Source organism: Protopterus annectens, chromosome 1.part0 (genome assembly GCF_019279795.1).
Source record: "Protopterus annectens isolate FY-2018-M chromosome 1.part0, PAN1.0, whole genome shotgun sequence".
Taxonomy (NCBI): Eukaryota; Metazoa; Chordata; order Ceratodontiformes; family Protopteridae; genus Protopterus; species Protopterus annectens.
The window spans coordinates 1,922,186,674-1,922,204,287 of NC_056725.1; the positions used below are offsets into that span (position 1 = coordinate 1,922,186,674).

Here is a 17,614-nt window from a genome sequence, read left to right on the forward strand (position 1 = left end):
GCAGCATGGCTTCAGACACCACCACTGTTCATTTCAACTTTCTGCAATCTGTAAACCATCATAAAGACTCTGGTAGTACTGTATCCAGTCTTTTCCTGTATCTACCAAAAGCTTTTGATGTACTATTCCATCACAAACTACTAGATCATGTTACATTCTCAGAAATATCAGCATCATCTCTGACTTGGTATAACATTATTTGTCTGACAGATGGCAATCAGTTAAAGGGCAACTTAGCACCCCTAACTGTCTCCCCATATCGTCTGGTGTACTTCAAGGTTCCATCCTGCGTCCATTATTGTTTAGTATTTTTATTAATCCCACCATTATGCCTCCATAATCCAGTATGCAGACAATTCTACCCTTATCTGCCCTATTCATACCTTCAAAGAATTACAAGAAATTACCCAAGAATCCTTTACTTCCATAGAAAAGCAGCTCACAAGCTACAAATTATTTTTGTTTAAAAAAAATGAATTCTATTCATCCCATTAGTGTCACTGCATTGCATGAAAGTAGTGACAATGGTTAGAACCACCCTTCTCTGAAAATAATTATCTCTCATTATACCATAAATGGATGGGTGTATATTATATTATTGAAAAGACAGGTCAGTGAATGGCACAAAATGAAATCATTTGCCCCAGTATATACCCTACAATCCACAAACAAGCAACAGCTACTTCTATCCAAATCTAATAATTCTTCTGGTAACTTTTAATATTCTTAACAAAGTTCCAAAAAATAGAACTCCTAAACCATATCTTTCAGACAACTTGACAATCTAAAGTCCTTCAAAACACAGCTAAAACATCACCTGTTTGACTCCTGGCTCTGTTCCAGTACCTCCCTATGAGACTACCTCCCACACTCCTTCATTGGCAATTTCCATTAACAGCAGCTGATGTATGCTAATATTTTTTATTGCATGCTCATATTCTGTTTTCCTTCCACCAGTCTAATTCTGTCATTCCCTATATTCTCCACCTACATCCATCCCTGCGTTTCCCTCTTGATTTTCATTTCCTCACTTACTGTATGAACCAAACTACTAAAAATCTGATCCCTTTAGCTTTGCCACATTTGCAATTTAATTATATGTATTATATTAACAACTAAGTTACATTTTATATCCTGTTTTTGTGTGTACTTTGTCTTAATCAATTGTAACTGATTTTTTTTTCTGTTAGTTTGCTTGTAAACTGTTTGTACAATTCAGTAGTGGAGCTTTTCTCCCCAGGCCTCTGGTGAAAAGGGGCTTGTTGCTCAATCAGACCATCCTGGTAACCAAATGCAGTAAGCAAATAAAATAATTCTGAGCTTAGTTATTGCGAGTCTAGGAATTACAAAAAAGTATGAAAATGCAGAGCAGTGACAAGCTTCCCTACATCTCTAAAGTGAAGGTTTTGTACCCCCACTCCCCTGCTACTTACATATACAAACTCTGGGATCATAAAATCTCAAAGAAAAAGTTAATACTCTGAGACAGCAATCTCAAAACCAATAAATGTAAATTCACATTTTCACTCATTCAGTTCTGCTATTCTGGGACTTTCCCAGTGTGTGTGTGTGTGTGTGTGTGTGTGTGTGTGTGTGTGTGTGTGTGTGTGTGTGTGTGTGTGTGTGTGTGTGTTTCTATGTAGACGGTAGACAACTGCCTTCATGAACACTTACTGTTTGAATGTAGTTCAAGCATGAATATGCAAACAGTGCTTACTTGTGCAAAATGTTTTTGTTTTGTTTTTTTTTTTTTTCAGAATGAAGACTTGCTTTCTGCCTCCAGTGCCAGGACCAAGGATCAAAGGGCTGGATACTCAACTATTAAAGGTCATTTAATATTACAATTCATCTTAAATCAGATCTCATTTTTGACCACAGTATCCCTTATTTTAGAAACTCGTAACTTTTATCAGAATAATGTGTGCAAGAAAAATGGAAAAGTGTTAAATGCTGAATATTATACCACATTGCAGCCAGTCGGGGTACTACATTAAAAGGCTGACACTCATTCCTTTTTTCAAAGATTGCTTGCTTGTAAACTTTTCACCTTTGAGGAAGCAGTAGTGAATAATCCTCCATACCTTCATCTTTAGGTCGCATGTTAGTAGCCCCATTAGCTTGTGGCCCTTTTCATGCAACCATTCATTGTATCCAGACTACTGCAGCTTAATCTGTAGCTACCTCAGCTCCTTACCTTGGGGGGTTCCACTCTCCTCTGCTCAATGGGAATGATCTACAGATAGGTACACTCTCTATGGCTTCTCTGAAAACTTCTTTAGGTCTTCTTAAACTGTGACCATACTGACAGTCCCTCAGCTGGATCCGATAGCCTGACCTCCCTCACATTCTCCCACCTTAAGCAGTTCTCTGGATACTTCATTTTACTGTAAAAACTGTATTTCTTACTAAAGCCTACAGATTTTTATTTAGTCACATATGAAACCTAAACAAATACTTTGCCCACAGAAGATATTAATGATTTATTTATTTGTTTGCTTTGGTAAATGTGTTATTCTGACCAATCACAGGTTATTTACAATGATGCTCCAGGAAGAAAACTTTCAGTTCTCTGTATATCCAATTGCAGATGGAGATCTTCACAGAATGCTGATACAGAGCTTCAAGAATAAATAGGTCTAGGAAGAAAACTAGCATTTTAAATAATGTCTAGATGACTTACCTTGGTGAAGGAGACAATCTGACATTTTCTTCTAAAGAAACATAATAACTCATTCCCTGCAGCTCTGCTTAACAAGTAGCTAAAATGGTCCATCAAGATAAAATGCAAACGTATGAATACTTGTTAGGCCAAGTCTGGCACTCCAGTGTTTCACCTTTTTGGAAAATACAAATATAATTTTCACAAACCCATCTGAGAAGAATGCAGCAGTTAGTCTGTCATGGGGGTGTAAGGACAAGCTGGGAGAATCTGTAGAGAAGTTTAAGTTAGAAAGTAATTTCAGTCTACACAGATAGAAGATGCAGGAGAGACTTACTGATGTTATAAAGGTTTAGGTAAGGTTGCTGTCAATGTAGGTGACAGAGGTACATTTTTCCTCAGGATTCTGTAGGCATGGGGATGAACTGGAGTTCAACATTATTTGACAAAGTTTCAGATAGTGTGCTTTCACACATGAAGCTTTTGATGGAAGTGGCTGGTGGCATAAATATTGAGAAGTCTGAGAATGTTTATGATGGATAATTTTATAGCATCACTAAGGAAAGTCTGGGGGTTCATTACTGTCTAATAAATGGATTGGAGATAATCTATGAATGTTATGCTTCTCACTGTAATGGTGCCTAATTGTCCTGTCTCTTGAAACATGCACATAGCAGACATAAAAAAGTTGTTGCTGAGATTATCTGGCAAAAATCTGAATATTTCCAACAGTAAAGCTTATACTCTTATACTGGGTATATCAGATGAAATTCCATCCTTGAGACCATTCTAATCAGTTGATAGAATCATATAGCTTAGGTTATCCTACTGCAGTAAGTGAACTTGAATATCCCAGGTGCATAATTTCTCTTTGTAATCATTAGTTATACAGTAAAGTATTTCACCTAACTCTTGCTAATGAGAAGCACAACCCTGTGATATGTTTACAATTTTTTTTTTTGTGGTAAGCATGGCAAAACTATTTCTGTATCAGTCATCTCAGATGTTGAGATGAGGCATGTCACTGCACTAGTTAACTCGTGGATCCTCTGTTTTCTGCACATTACATAGCATTTGGTGGACAAAGGAAGAGCACCGCATTGTATTCAGATAATTCATTGCCCATAATTTGTGAAGAGAGTCAATCCCAAAATCCCAGGCATGCTCAAATCTGGATAGAGGAATTAAATTATTCATAGGAATTCTATGCCCAGGATTTAGGCTAACATCTAAGTTATCTCAATTGATTCGAAATACTACTCTAAAACCCTACATCAGCCCCAGTTAAACTATAAAAAACAAAAACATGCCGCATGCTTTAAAAATAACTACTAAAAAGCAAAACAGCTACTGTGTCTAAAGCCACCGCATTGAAGTGGGTAATGACAGCCACCCTAAAAGTCGCTTTAGGATTTAAGATACTTTCATTTATTATGATTTGCTACCAGATAACGGTAAGATCAACCAAGGTACAATATGAGTGATGCGTTAAACTCAGGTACTGAAAGTCGATGTCAGTACAGACCTGGAACTACAAAATTGCAATAGCTAACTTTAACCTTACTAAAATAAAATACTGTACAACTATAATAAAACAACACAAGCCCTAACAATGACTAACAAAATACATCATAATTCATTAGTGTTAGAAAACCACCCATGCGGCACCCATTTATAAAAAGCTATGGAAACTGCATTTGACATAGCATTCATGCAACAACATATGCAAAGTACTGCTGTCCATTGAAATGAATAGGAAATATTTTCTTAATGGAGAATGAGTAAATGAAATACACAGAGCTCTAACTCATGTGATAACTGAAATATCTTATAGAGAATCTAATTGCATGGCTCATTGCTTCACACATCACAAAAGTTGTTCCTCTAATTTTACAGATATTTCATGTAGCACCCTCCAGGCTTCCACAGATAATGCCTGGTAAGAGTCCAGCAATTATTACTTTTAGTTAGTCAGTAAATAAAATCATACACATTTTGTATTATGCATAAAATTTATAATAAAAGAAAAAAAATGTTGATGAAATGTAAGAAGAGTTATTCTCAGAATGTTAGGCCCTTGTTAATGAAATAAATAAACAACTCAGGAGCTTAATAAAATCCAACAAAGCCAAGCTGGAGGTTAAAATAGCTACTCAAGCCAAAGACAATCCCAAAGCTTTTCTGTTATGTTCGTAATCTCAATAACACAATGCAGCAAAGCATTGAGCCAATTGAGAAAAATGTTACCTACACTGAAGCTGAAGGCATAGTGAAACTTCTGGTCAGTAAATTTAGCTCTAACTTTACTCCTCTCTCCCTCCATCTGTCCCTCAAGATATGCCTAAAACTGGCTTGCCTCCTGCTATCACACAAGACCAAGTCCCAAAAGTTCTATCAAAACCTAAAAATATTGCATTGATGTTTCCTGACAATATCCCTGGATCCATCTTAAATAGAATAAAGCACAATTTAGCCACACTCCTAACAATAAAGCCCAATCTCAGTCTCCATAGCAGTTTTACACCAAGTGAATGGAGAACAACTACAGTCATTCCTCTGCATAAGGAAGGAATTTTCACAGACCCAGGCAATTACAGACCCATATGTCTGACCAGCCTCATATGCAAAACCATAGAAAGAATTATCATGGAATTAATCACTGAAGGCATAGGAAACCTACAGACACTTGACCCATCTCAGTTTGGATTTGTCAAGGGCAGGTCATGCTTACTCAACCTGGTAGATGTTTTTTAAAAGGTCACCAAAGCAATGGATGAAGGCAAAATGGTGCACATTGCATACATTGAGCCAGCCAAAGCTTTTAACTCAATTCCCCACTCAGGCATAATAGAAAAGCTAAATAAACTGGGAATAAACCTCTGTCACCCACAGGATTTCCAACTGGCTCACAGATAGGATGCAGATAATCAAAATAGGGGAAGATACCTCCACAAAGAGACCAGTCACCAGTGGAGTCCCCCCAGTTTTCTGTGATGGAACCTCTCTTGTTTGGAATCTACTTTTCTGAAGTAAAACCAATACCAAATGCCTCTGGGTAAGTTTGTGGGTGACTTTAAGCTAGGAGCAGTCATTGAATCCCCAAGTTAAATAGCCTTCTTGCAGGTGCTCCAAATAAGTAACTGGTGCCAAAATCATGGAGTGAAAGTAAATGCCAAAAAATGTATTACTATATCCTTTGGGAAGTCATCTACCCCAGGGAATTACCACATTGACAATATGCCCCTAAGAGTTGACCTAGTTGTTTGGGATTTGGGAACATATGTGGACAGTGACCTAACTTTTGACCAACAGGTGTCCATTGTTGTAAGGAAGTGCTTCTATATTACCCAGTTTGTTTATAAAGGGACTGTGTCTAAATCTAGGGATGTCATTGTCCCCCTTTACTTAGCCTTTAGAAGGCCAGTGATTGACTATAATGCTTCCTTTGTTTTGTATCTCTTCAGACACATACAACAACTGGAATTTTCCCAGAGATCAGAGCCAGATCATGGTCAAATGGCACCCTACACAGGTTACTGTATCGCCTTCTCCCCCCACACACAGCAGCACCCCCCCCCCCAGCAGCATATATTTATCAGCCATGGAATGAGTAAAGCCAATCTATAACCAAATGGGATAGGTTATTTTGAGCACAAAAGAGAAATTAACTAGGCTTAAAATGGCCTACAAGGGCAGCTAGCTTAGTACTTACTTTGACCTTTTTTAATTAATACTGAAGTGGCATAGTGCACTTTCTGTATCCGCTTTGTAAATTTGCTCAAAGTTCTGTTCTACAAACATAAATCTAGCAGCTATTTCAGATCATGTCCCAATAACAGATAAGATAAAATAGAGGGTAATGAAGTAAAAGTGAGACAGTTGTGCTTCCCTATCTACCTGTTAAAAAGAGGGGGATTTAAGGAATGGGTAGTAGAAATTATATGGAGTTATTAGGGGAAGATAAGTATTTTTTCAAAAGTTATAGCTAGTGAGTGAGATAAAATGCAAGTGGAGTTTAAAAATAGGGTCAAAATAAAATAAAAAGAGATATGGCTAAGAAGCAACAGGAATTACTCAGAAGGACTGACAAAGGTTAAAGTATTGTGAAATAAGGGGGGTTCACAGAACAAGAAGAGGTGCAACTGCAGAGTGCTAAAGAGAAAATAAGGAAGTATCTGGATAATATGCATGAGTTTAGAAAAACAGCTGTTAAGCAACTATTTTTTGATTATAACTCCACAGCACAAACCCATTTACCACACTGACATAGGCAACGGAAAGTAGAAAGGGCTGTTCATATGATCATAGGAGGTTACTAGGCTAATGGCCCTTGGGCCCTTAAAAGACTAGCCAAGAGTTTATCCCCAAAAAAGAAACCTCAATCAGCACCTGTCACCCCTGTCAGTGTGGGACACAGGTGGAACTTCTGGGACAAATTTGTGGTTTCCCATCCACTCATTAAGGTTGCGCTTGAAGAGGGTCAGAGATGTACATTGTTTGACATGTATGGGAAGTCAATTCCAGAGACAGTGTGCAGCCTCTGGGAGACAAACCTGTCTCTCCAGCATGTTTTACTGATGTCACATATTAGATTTAGGCCTTTTGAGTGGGTAATGCATGAGGAGTTAGACTTACGGATATGGAGCATCTCTAGTAGGGCAGGGTCCGATATTACTTTGTAGGTGAGACACAGATCACCTCTGAGCAATCTGTACAATACTGAGTAAAGTGATAGTGTTTTGAGCCTGTCTGCATAGGACAGGTGTTGGAGGCCATGGATTCTCTTTGTGAGGTATTTCTATGGCCTTTCCAGTTGGTGCAGGTGTTTGGAGAGGTACATACCAAATGGGACATTATACTCAATTGTTGGCTTAATAAGATGCCGATCAGTCGACTTTTAGTAATTTATGTATATAAATAAATAATATGTTGCAATTGGCAGTCTGAGCCAAATAGGCTTTTTATTTGTTGAATGTGATCCAATAGGAGTATTAACTTTTCGGCAATGAAGAACAGCTTAATTTTAATACCTTATGTGTACAGTTTTGTGTCAAAGAGCCTTACTATTTATTGGATATAAGCCAGTTTTATAAGATCTTATTGGTTAGAACAACTCAGTGCCGTAAAGATAATTTCTTTATATATTTTACAGTTTGGTTAAATACGGCAGAGTTGATATCTTGATATGTTTAATCCAATATATGAGATATATCAAAAATCATTGAAATGTTTGTATTTGTTAATAAAATGACATTGTATACATGATGGTTATAATCACGAACGTATAATGTTTTTGAAGAATGTAAACGATTGGTTAATTTTTTGATATTTATATGTCCATTGGCCAGTAGGATTTATTGGTGATTGGATAAAGGATAGATGTGTATGGGTTTGAATATATGTTTATATGAAGGTTTTTATTGATCGTAGGAAAAAGGTGTGTATAACTGATGTAATCTCATTGGTTCATTAGTTTTTTCAAAATGTAGTTTATTTGAAACTATTTTATCTGATGAAGTTCCGTTGGTTATGGGACAAAATCCTATATGTGCGAATAAAAGGATATTCTAGCAGTGTGTTATGATTTATTCCAGTGGTTTTGGACGATTTTCTCTGGTGGAATTTTCGTGATTGCTTTTGGATTTACTAATAAGAGAGGAGTACAGAGAGGTAATGACCTCCTTTTTTCTGGATGCAATCCCCCTACCTATGAGATGAACCAAGTAAAAGTAAAAGGATAAGTAAAAGGTTTGTTGCCAAACTTTGGGAGCCTATAACAAGAAAAATAAATAAAGATCCTGTAGAGGTATTAGAAATATGGGTCTATGTTATAACAACGAACGATCAGATGATCGAATGTTGTTATATTGACCCCTAAATCTCAAAAACTAAAAAGTGAACAACCAGAACAGTGATTTTTTTTTTTCCCAGGGAAAAAAATTGCTGTTCCCAAAAAAAAAAAAAAAAACACTAAATAAAGTGGGGGGCTTTGACCCCCACACCCCCCCAATTAAATATATCAACTCCGTGATCACATTACAGTGGAGGAAATGGCACAACCCATACGGCTGGCCCAGTGATTTCTTTCCCTGGGAAAAAATTAGCTGTTCTGGCCATTCGCTATTTTGCCGGTTCGACACTTAGTGTTCGACCTAACAGCATTTGATCATCTGATCGTTCGCTGAACTAAAGTAGACCCTATATAGGGTCTATATTATAACAACGAATGATCAGATGTTTTAACATTGTTATATCAACCCCTAAATGTCTAAAATCCAAAACAGCAAACAACCAGAACAGCAATTTTTTTTCCCCCAGGGAAAAAAAATCGCTGTTCCCAAAAAAAAAAAAAAAAAAAAGCACTAAACACCAAATAAAGTGGGGGGGGGGCTTTGCCCACCACAACCCCCACCCCGCCCCTACTTAAATATACCAACTCCAAGATCACACTACAGTGGAGGAAATGGCACAACCCGGGTGGACGGCCCAGCGATTTTTTTTTCCCTGGGGAAAAATTTGCTGTTCCGGCCATTCACCATTTTGCCGGTTCGACATGTAGTGTTCGCTCTAACAGCATTCAATCATCTGATCGTTCGCTGTTCTAAAGTAGACCCTAGAAATATTTATAAAAGTTTATGAAATTTTGTATAATGCAGAGAAATATGGAAGTCAAGAAACAGCACACATGGAAATATTTATGGAAGACTCAGGTATGCCAAGAATGGAGGTAGATGAAGCTAAACAATTAACAGTTAAGAAAGTCGATGAGATAAAAATGGTAATGTACAATCAATCTGCATGAATGTCTCCAGGAAGAGATGGTATTCCTGTGGAATTTTGAAGTCAGGAGGAAAGAAAGTGATAAAGATTTGGAAGATTTTGTTTAACAGTATATTAAAAGAAGGGGAAGCACCAGAATTCTAGGAGAAAGCTGTGATGGCTGTAATATCTAAATACAATAAAGATTCATCAAACCCAGCTTCATATAGGCCCATTTCAATTTTAAACCATGATTATAAAGTGTTTTATGTCTATAGTAGCTAAAAGAATGGGAACGGTGTTGCCAAAATTAATGGATATGGGTTAATGTGGTTTTGTCAAGGGGAGGCAAACATTTGACAATATTAATACAACAATGATGATGCAGACGGAAGCAGAGTGTAAGAAAATACCTCTGTTGTTGGTGGGTCTTGATGCAAAGGAAGCATTCAACAGATTAAGCTGGGATTTTATAATTAATGTGGAAAGTTTCCTCTCTGACAAGTTGTATCTGAAGAGGGGAACCAGGAAGGGGTGTCATCATTCCCATTTGCTATTCGCCTTATATTTAGAGCCACTAGCAAAGGAAATAAGGGACTGAGAAATTCAAGGATATAACTGGTATGGTAATTAAGAAAAGTTTGGTTTATTTGCAAACAGTATTATTTTGTTCCTAATAAAACCAGAAAAGGGCATCTCAGTGTTGTGAAACATCTTGAGACAGTTTCACATCTTTTTGGGATATAACATTAATGAAGATAAAGATAATGAAGATAAAACAAAGGCTATAGCTGTAAACTATGAACTAAGCCAATAAGAGATGGAGAAAGGAGAGTTTGCAGATAGATATGACTGCAATTTAGGGTGCACGGAACAGTCAAGAGGGGCCTCAAATTTATTGCAGAAAAATAGCAAGGGAGCCAAGTTATTGGGGACAAATAACTACAGAGGGAAATGGAATGGAAGGTGAAGAGGCCAAGAAGACATTAGGACAGCAGGCTAGAGACAGCTTTCCCCTCAGGGACTGATATCAGAATATTGGTAAAGAGAAAGAGATTGGGGAATCCTAAGTGAAAGGCATGCAATGGTAGAGCTTTTAGTTGAATTTTGAACAGAAGCTGCTGTTAAAATAGAATAAATAGAAGAACATATAAAATATTGCACAATGACTATAGGAATCAATCAGAGGAGGTTAGAAAAGATGTGAAGAGAGAGACTGGATAAGCAATTTACAAGAAAATAATGGAAGGACATATGTATGACTCCAAGTATGCAGCAAAGTATAGAAGATTTAAGATTTTTGCTTGGAAGTGTTTGCCTAGGTATTTTTGTACCCCAGCAGACTGTAAAGAATTTTTCCTCAGATAGATGACACATGTTGGAATTGTAATGGGAAAGAAAGAGGTAACTGGAAACATATGTTTTGGGAGTGTAATGAATTGACAGACTTAAAAATTTTTCGAGAGAGTACTCTGTCAGAAACATTGGGTCGGCAAATGGGTGTAACTAAGGAAATGATTTTTTGAGCTGAGATATAAGATATAAAATGCCTAGACATAGTAAGGCCCTGTTAAGTTCAATTCAGGTGGCTGTCAAAAAAAATTACAAGAAAATGGAAATCAAAGACTAAACCAAATGTATTTGAAGTATTGAATATTGTAACATAGATAAAAGAACTGGAAGTGGGGTCTTTAGAAAAGGTTAGGAGCCAATTAAATAAAAAAATGGAAATCGTGGGAACAATACATGTAGAATTATATTTTGGAGGAGGAGTGAGATTTAAGGGAAGGCAGGAATTTAATACTTTATATAATGTTGTATTGATGATAGTTATACAAAATATGTTATGTATAATGTCTGTAACTAGGAGCATGTTTATATGTTTTGTTTTCTTTTATAAAACAATATGTTTGTTTATATCTTAAGTGATACCTCAATAACAGTGTTAAAAAAATGTGTTCTACAGTCTCTCTATGATGTATAAGTGATTTGTCTGTCCCTTACTCTGTATATATTGTGGCTTTCATTCTGGTTCTCTTCTTTAAGAAGGCTTTCAGATCAGTGGGATTACTTTGTCAACAAATGAAAAATATAATTAAATATGTAGTTTGACATTTTCTCTATTAATAATAGTTCTAGGGTTGATGTTTGTCTTTTGGACTTGAGACGGACTGGACTCCAAACCTGTGTGGAAGTCATTTGTGCATTCATTCATTTGATTGTAATCAAACGTGAGGTGTACAGTCACAGTCATACAAGTGGCGGCAATTGATGGCCACATCTTTGTGGTGGACATAGATGCTCCCATCTGTCCCTGACTGTATAGAATATCATTGATTTTGCCTTATATTTTGGTCTTTTCCTCATAAAGATCATGGTTTTCTGGGAAGTAAGTAAGGATTGCAGTCACAAAGTAATGACAAACATTTGAGTTTGATTCAGACTTAATACCCTTAAAAAACAGCATGCTAATACAAAGCCTGTTATTCCAGCAACTTTCAAAGTCTATAAGAGCAATATCTGTCCATGATTTTTGTCTTTCGTCCACCATTATTTTTTAAGACTTCTCACTGATTCTTGAGTCAAGAAGTTGAAAGGTATGTTGGAGGGGTGTACATTTATATTTTGGCAGCAATCAACAGAGAAGATAAATTCATGTGTGACAGTTATTTAAGTATTTATTCATTCAGTTGATTGCAATCATACATCAGGGGTATATAATCACAGAAATAAAAGTGGCTGGAATCTGTGGTCATGTGCGCATATGTGTGTGTGTGTGTGTGTGTGTGTGTGTGTGTGTGTGTGTGTGTGTGTGTGTGTGTGTGTGTGTGTGTGTGTAGGGGGTAATAAATAAATTACTGTGATGAATTATAATTTTTATTATAATATGATATCTGAGGTATACACAGTCAATACATGTTACTTTTATTGCTAGATGTAGGGGCTGTACAGGGGCTGACTGTTGATGAAAATGATTGACATTGTTGTAATTTGCTCAGGTTTGTGTAAGGCCAGATGGAGTACTTTAACATGGGCATTTTAGCACAATCAGACATATGAAATGCGCACAGCCAATACATTGGTTGTAATGCGCTGGACATGGAAGTTATCTGTGGTGAAAATTACTGTGTATGGGGGAAGGAGACCTGCATATCTAAAGGTAGCAGCTTGTTCATGTTTTTTTTCACATTCCATCACAGTCAGACTTTAGCATTATAAACAGTAGTGGTAGTGGTCTGAGTAAGATGTGTGATACAATTGATCATTGGTACAGTGAGTAGTGTTGCCATCTTACAGTGCTCGGTTCACTGGTTGAATTTTCCACCATGATTCCTTCTGTGCAGAATCTGAATATGCAATCTATTTCTGTGAAGGGTTTATCCAGGTACTGTGGTTTCCTCTCCCAACCCAGCCTGTCAGCTGTATAATGTATGCCTGTGACCATTTGTGCTTTTACATGCATCCCAATCTAACACTACAAGGGTACAAAGAAGGTAACCATCTTTTCTTCTGAAAGGTTAGGGAGGCAGGCAGTATTTCCAAATACTGTTTACATATACTTGAATGTATTTGTCTTCTTAGTTTATTGTGAACTACTGTTTTGTTAGCTTTGAATGTTAAGCTTTAAATACAACTTATTATCACTTTAATGAAAAACTAAGACTGTATTTCCTTCCTTACTCATGATTTTTTGTTTGGGCCACCTTTGGAGCAAAGTGCTGCAAACAAGCTCTAAGATATACCTCTGAGAATTTAGAGTCCTATGGCCTTGCAGCCCCAAACCCCCAGTTTAATTCAGTTACTTCCTCTACAGTTATTAAAGTGGAGTCTTGGCTAGGTAGAGTGTGTTAAAGGGAAAGTGCTAAAAAGTAAGAGAAAGTATTAAAAACAAGAAAGAAATAATCTCACTGGATGGTGCAATACCGAACTAGGGGAAAACAGGAGAAGGATAATTGGCAGGGACATGGGGACCAGTGTGTAACAAACAGACCAAAGAGTCTGCTGCCTAGGGCTTCATTTCACCTAAACTTGGCCTTGCTGACTGCAGTAAGAAATCAAAGTTGTATATCTGTGTGTATATATATATATATATATATATATATATATATATATATATGTATATATATAAATATATATATATATATATATTTATGTATATATATATATATATATATATATATATATATACATATATATATATATATATATATATATATATATATGTATATATATATATATATATATATATATATACATATATATCTACACACACACGCACAAACATACACACATATTTTATGTATACAATCAATAAAATTGCTATAATGAGCAAGTACTGTGCCTATGAATGAAAGTGACTGACCTCATCTGTTGCTTAATGACAGGTAATGGCCATTGACCTGCTGTAATAGAATTCAACCATGTTTCAGTTAGCAATTTCCCCAGTTGCTTCCTGCAGCATCCTTTGTTTTGAAATCATTAGCTGTCACCATTTATATTGCACAAGGCATACAGGGTGTAGTAATATATACTGCTGATAAATGAACCTCTGCAGGCCTGTTGAACAAAACTTCAATCAACTTTAGGGTCATTACACCACCATGTAAGAAGACACAAGCCATCCCAATGACTCCATGCTCCCTGCCTGAATCCAGTAAAAACTGGACTGATTTGCCAAATTCAGAATTTGGCTAAAATGCAGTCAACTGAATAAGATGTTCCCATGCAAAGTGCATATGATATGGATGGCATAGGCCAGGACTGAACTTGCCACCTTTGAATGTTTGCACTGTGTGACATGGGTCTCAAGACTGAATGCATTCGACCTTATACCAGTCAGTTCATATGTTGAGTAGTGATATATTCATTAACTGTAAATAACTTTATAGTGTGAAGTCCAAAGACTGCTGTATAAATGAACTATGAGATGTGAAGTACCATGCAATTCCTTAGGGTGAGATGTTAATCAAAGTTTTCAGAAGTAAGAAAACTGGACAAAGACTACATTAATGCACTGGTCAGTGTTCATTTCAGTGAATAAAAAATATGAGCATTCATGCAGCTTAGGACCCATCATCTCATAGCATTACACTCATGGAAATAAACTTGCATCATGGAGCTGACCCATCTGCACATAAAATCACTGTCTCACCAATGATGCATCCTTGAACTTACGATGTGAAGCACCATATCACTGCAAATCCCACTTTTCCTTCTAAATGACTGTGATTTGACAATTTATCATGAAAGGTTAAAGCTAGGTGTCATTTAACAGCTTCATTCTCCAGTCCAGAGTTTGATTTCCTCATCTTCCATTTGTCATCTCTTGGACTCTAAGTTATCTAACTAGACTCCATCAAGGTCACCTCTAAGACAGTTGAGCTTTAGCGGGATTACCCTGTTAGCAAACAAAAATAAATACATAAATAATCTGTTGCTAATCTAAAGTCTCACATGCATTGGATAAAGTCAGGTGTTGGTAGTCAAAATATCATACTGTAGCTGATAAATGAGAGTGTGTTTATATGCTTGCATGTGTGCGTGTCTTCTTTCTGTGGGAAATACATGGGTTCATTTCCAAGACTGCAGAGCAGTGGAATGAACACTGAAGTGGTCACTTCTATATAATGAGAAACAACTAATACATTACTAAGTACTAAGTGGTGTGTGTGTGTGTGTGTGTGTGTGTGTGTGTGTGTGTGTGTGTGTGTGTGTGTGTGTGTGTGTGTGTGTGTGTGTGTGTGTGTGTGTGTGTGTGTGTGTGTGTGTGTGTGTGTGTGTGTGTGTGTAGTATAAGCATGTTTACAATATGAATATTAAAAAACAAAGATGTTCCATGAAGTGCAAGAAAAGCAACATGTTAAAATATTATTAACTGTGTCACCGGACTTTGAATCCTCAATTTAGGAAGTGGCAAAGTAAATAATCTGACCTGAATAACTAAATCTTTTACAATAAAATTAGCTTGAAATGTATCTAAATATTACTTCTAATTAAGACCAAAAAGTGTCATTATTCTATGTGTGGTAAAACATTTTCATATTAATTAAAGGACTTTAACAATATTGGAAACAAGCATGAATTTTGGCAGATAGTTTAAAAGAAGACTGTTTAAGAATGTGATAAAATGCTTGCAGTTTTCTGAAATGCTGTTTTCTCTTTGTTTTTATTAGAGTGGAAAATCTGAAGATCTCTTGAGTGCTCTTGGCTGTCAGAGTTTTCCCCCAATTTCAGACTATGATGACCTCTTGGTAGAGTTTATAGAAGTAGATGACAATGATGACATTCATGTGCCAAGCAGTAATGCTGGACTTCAGAAATGGAATGGAATCAGTGTGGCTTTCAATGAAACAGATAATGATTCAGGGCGGGGCAGCTGTGATAGCCCCTCCCTTATACCACCAGAGAAGTGCAGCGAAATGGCCAATGCAAGTGCTTTAGGTCATTATGAAAACAACAAAGGAAAGGAAGTTGCCCTAAAAAAAGACAGCCACAAAATGAAGAAAAATGCTTCCTCAGGTAGAAAACATGCACATTGGAATGGCTCAAGTGCAAAAGCATATACTTGGCCCGCAGCTCTGATTCCAGCATGTCAGACTCAGAAACCTGCTTATCATAGCTTTGCAGAAGTATGCAAGATGGCTCTGGGTGCAATGAACTTGAATGTCTCAGCATTTCGAAACGGTCCTGAAGAAAAAAAACAGACCAAAACTTATCAGAACTCTCAAATGGCCAGCATAATTCCAGAAGAAAAATCCACAAGGAGCAGTAATACAAAATGCTTGCATTCCACAACTACCCCTGAGCAGGTGACAACATGGATTTCACCTAATGAGAAAACACCTTTCCTGACAGCAGAGCAAACAGATTACGTAGAAACATACAAGGTCAACCAGAATGACATACTGATACTACGATCAAAGAAACAGGAGAAAACTGCTCCGGTGGTTAATGAGCCCACAGCCGGAAATAGCAAGGAATACACCAAAGTGTCTGCTGTTGTAGACAATAATGTTCTCCTGATAATGCAAGACACAAGTGCTTCACCTTGCCAACCTCAAGAAGTAGGGAAAAAAGCATCTTGTGCCATTACTCAGTGGCCACCAGGGGAATCAGAAGATGACCATCCTGCTGCCATCTGTGGCAGCTCATTGCAAAGTTTTGGACCAGGTTACGTGGATCCAACTTCTTTTATACCACACTTCAGCTAAATATTGACTCACTGTTAACTGTGCAAAATATAATCTGAAAGTGATTCTATAAATTTTAATATTACAGTTCCATATATTTTTCTTCATCTGAAAGTTTATGTCCTCTCACTTGAAAATATTTGAAGATATGATAATAGTACAAAATATTTTGCTATGATGTGTTTAGATTCTTCTAATTTTTTATTCTACATTTCATTTACGTTTAATTTACATGACACTTTAAACCCAATGCGCATCTCCCTACTCTGTAAGGTTAAAACTGCAGTAGTGCATTCTGTCATTATACCTGTCAGAAAAAAGGAGTGCTGAGCAAGTAGTATGTATAAGTACTTAATGCTAGTATCTGTGTCCATTTAGGGGTTTAAGTGTCAGTGAGGATGCTCACAAATACACATATACCCCTATGTATGCATGTATGTACATCTACGCAAACACAGTAGTTTGTTGTGCATACACCAACACACACACACACACACACACACACACACACACACACACACACACACACACGTGCGCGCATTCGCGAGTGCACATGCACACCCCTATGTATGCATGTATATACATCTACACAGACACAGTAGTTTGTTGTGTATACACCAACAAACAAACACACACACACACACACCATGTATGCATGTATATACATCTACACAGACACAGTAGTTTGTTGTGTATACACCAACACACACACACACCTATGTATGCATGTATATATATCTACACAAACACAGTAGTTTGTTGTGTGTACACTAACACACACACACACACACACACACACACACACACACACACACACACACACACACACACACACACACACACACACACACACACACACACACACAAGTCATGTTTTTTGTTACTTGGTTTATAACTTGCTTCATAATCCTGTTAAATTATTTCAGCATGGGGTCTCTGTGTCATCCAAGGTAACACACCAATAGTTAAATCTGTGAACATTTGAAATTCACCATAGTTGTGTGTG

At 36.9% G+C, this 17,614-nt stretch overlaps 1 protein-coding gene across 4 annotated transcripts in view; it reads left to right on the forward strand.

Annotated features, from left to right (window-relative positions):
- PRLR (prolactin receptor) overlaps positions 1 to 17,357 on the forward strand; it is a 2,068,968-nt gene extending 2,051,611 nt beyond the window's left edge. For all 4 annotated transcript variants that reach the window (XM_044070113.1, XM_044070132.1, XM_044070123.1 and 1 more), the window contains 2 exons: positions 1,758 to 1,827; positions 15,592 to 17,357. In XM_044070113.1, the coding sequence (XP_043926048.1) occupies positions 1,758 to 1,827; positions 15,592 to 16,629 (1,108 nt within the window). In that variant the 3' untranslated portion in view covers positions 16,630 to 17,357. The remainder of the gene's footprint in view (positions 1 to 1,757; positions 1,828 to 15,591) is intronic.
- The last annotated feature ends 257 nt before the right edge of the window (positions 17,358 to 17,614 follow it).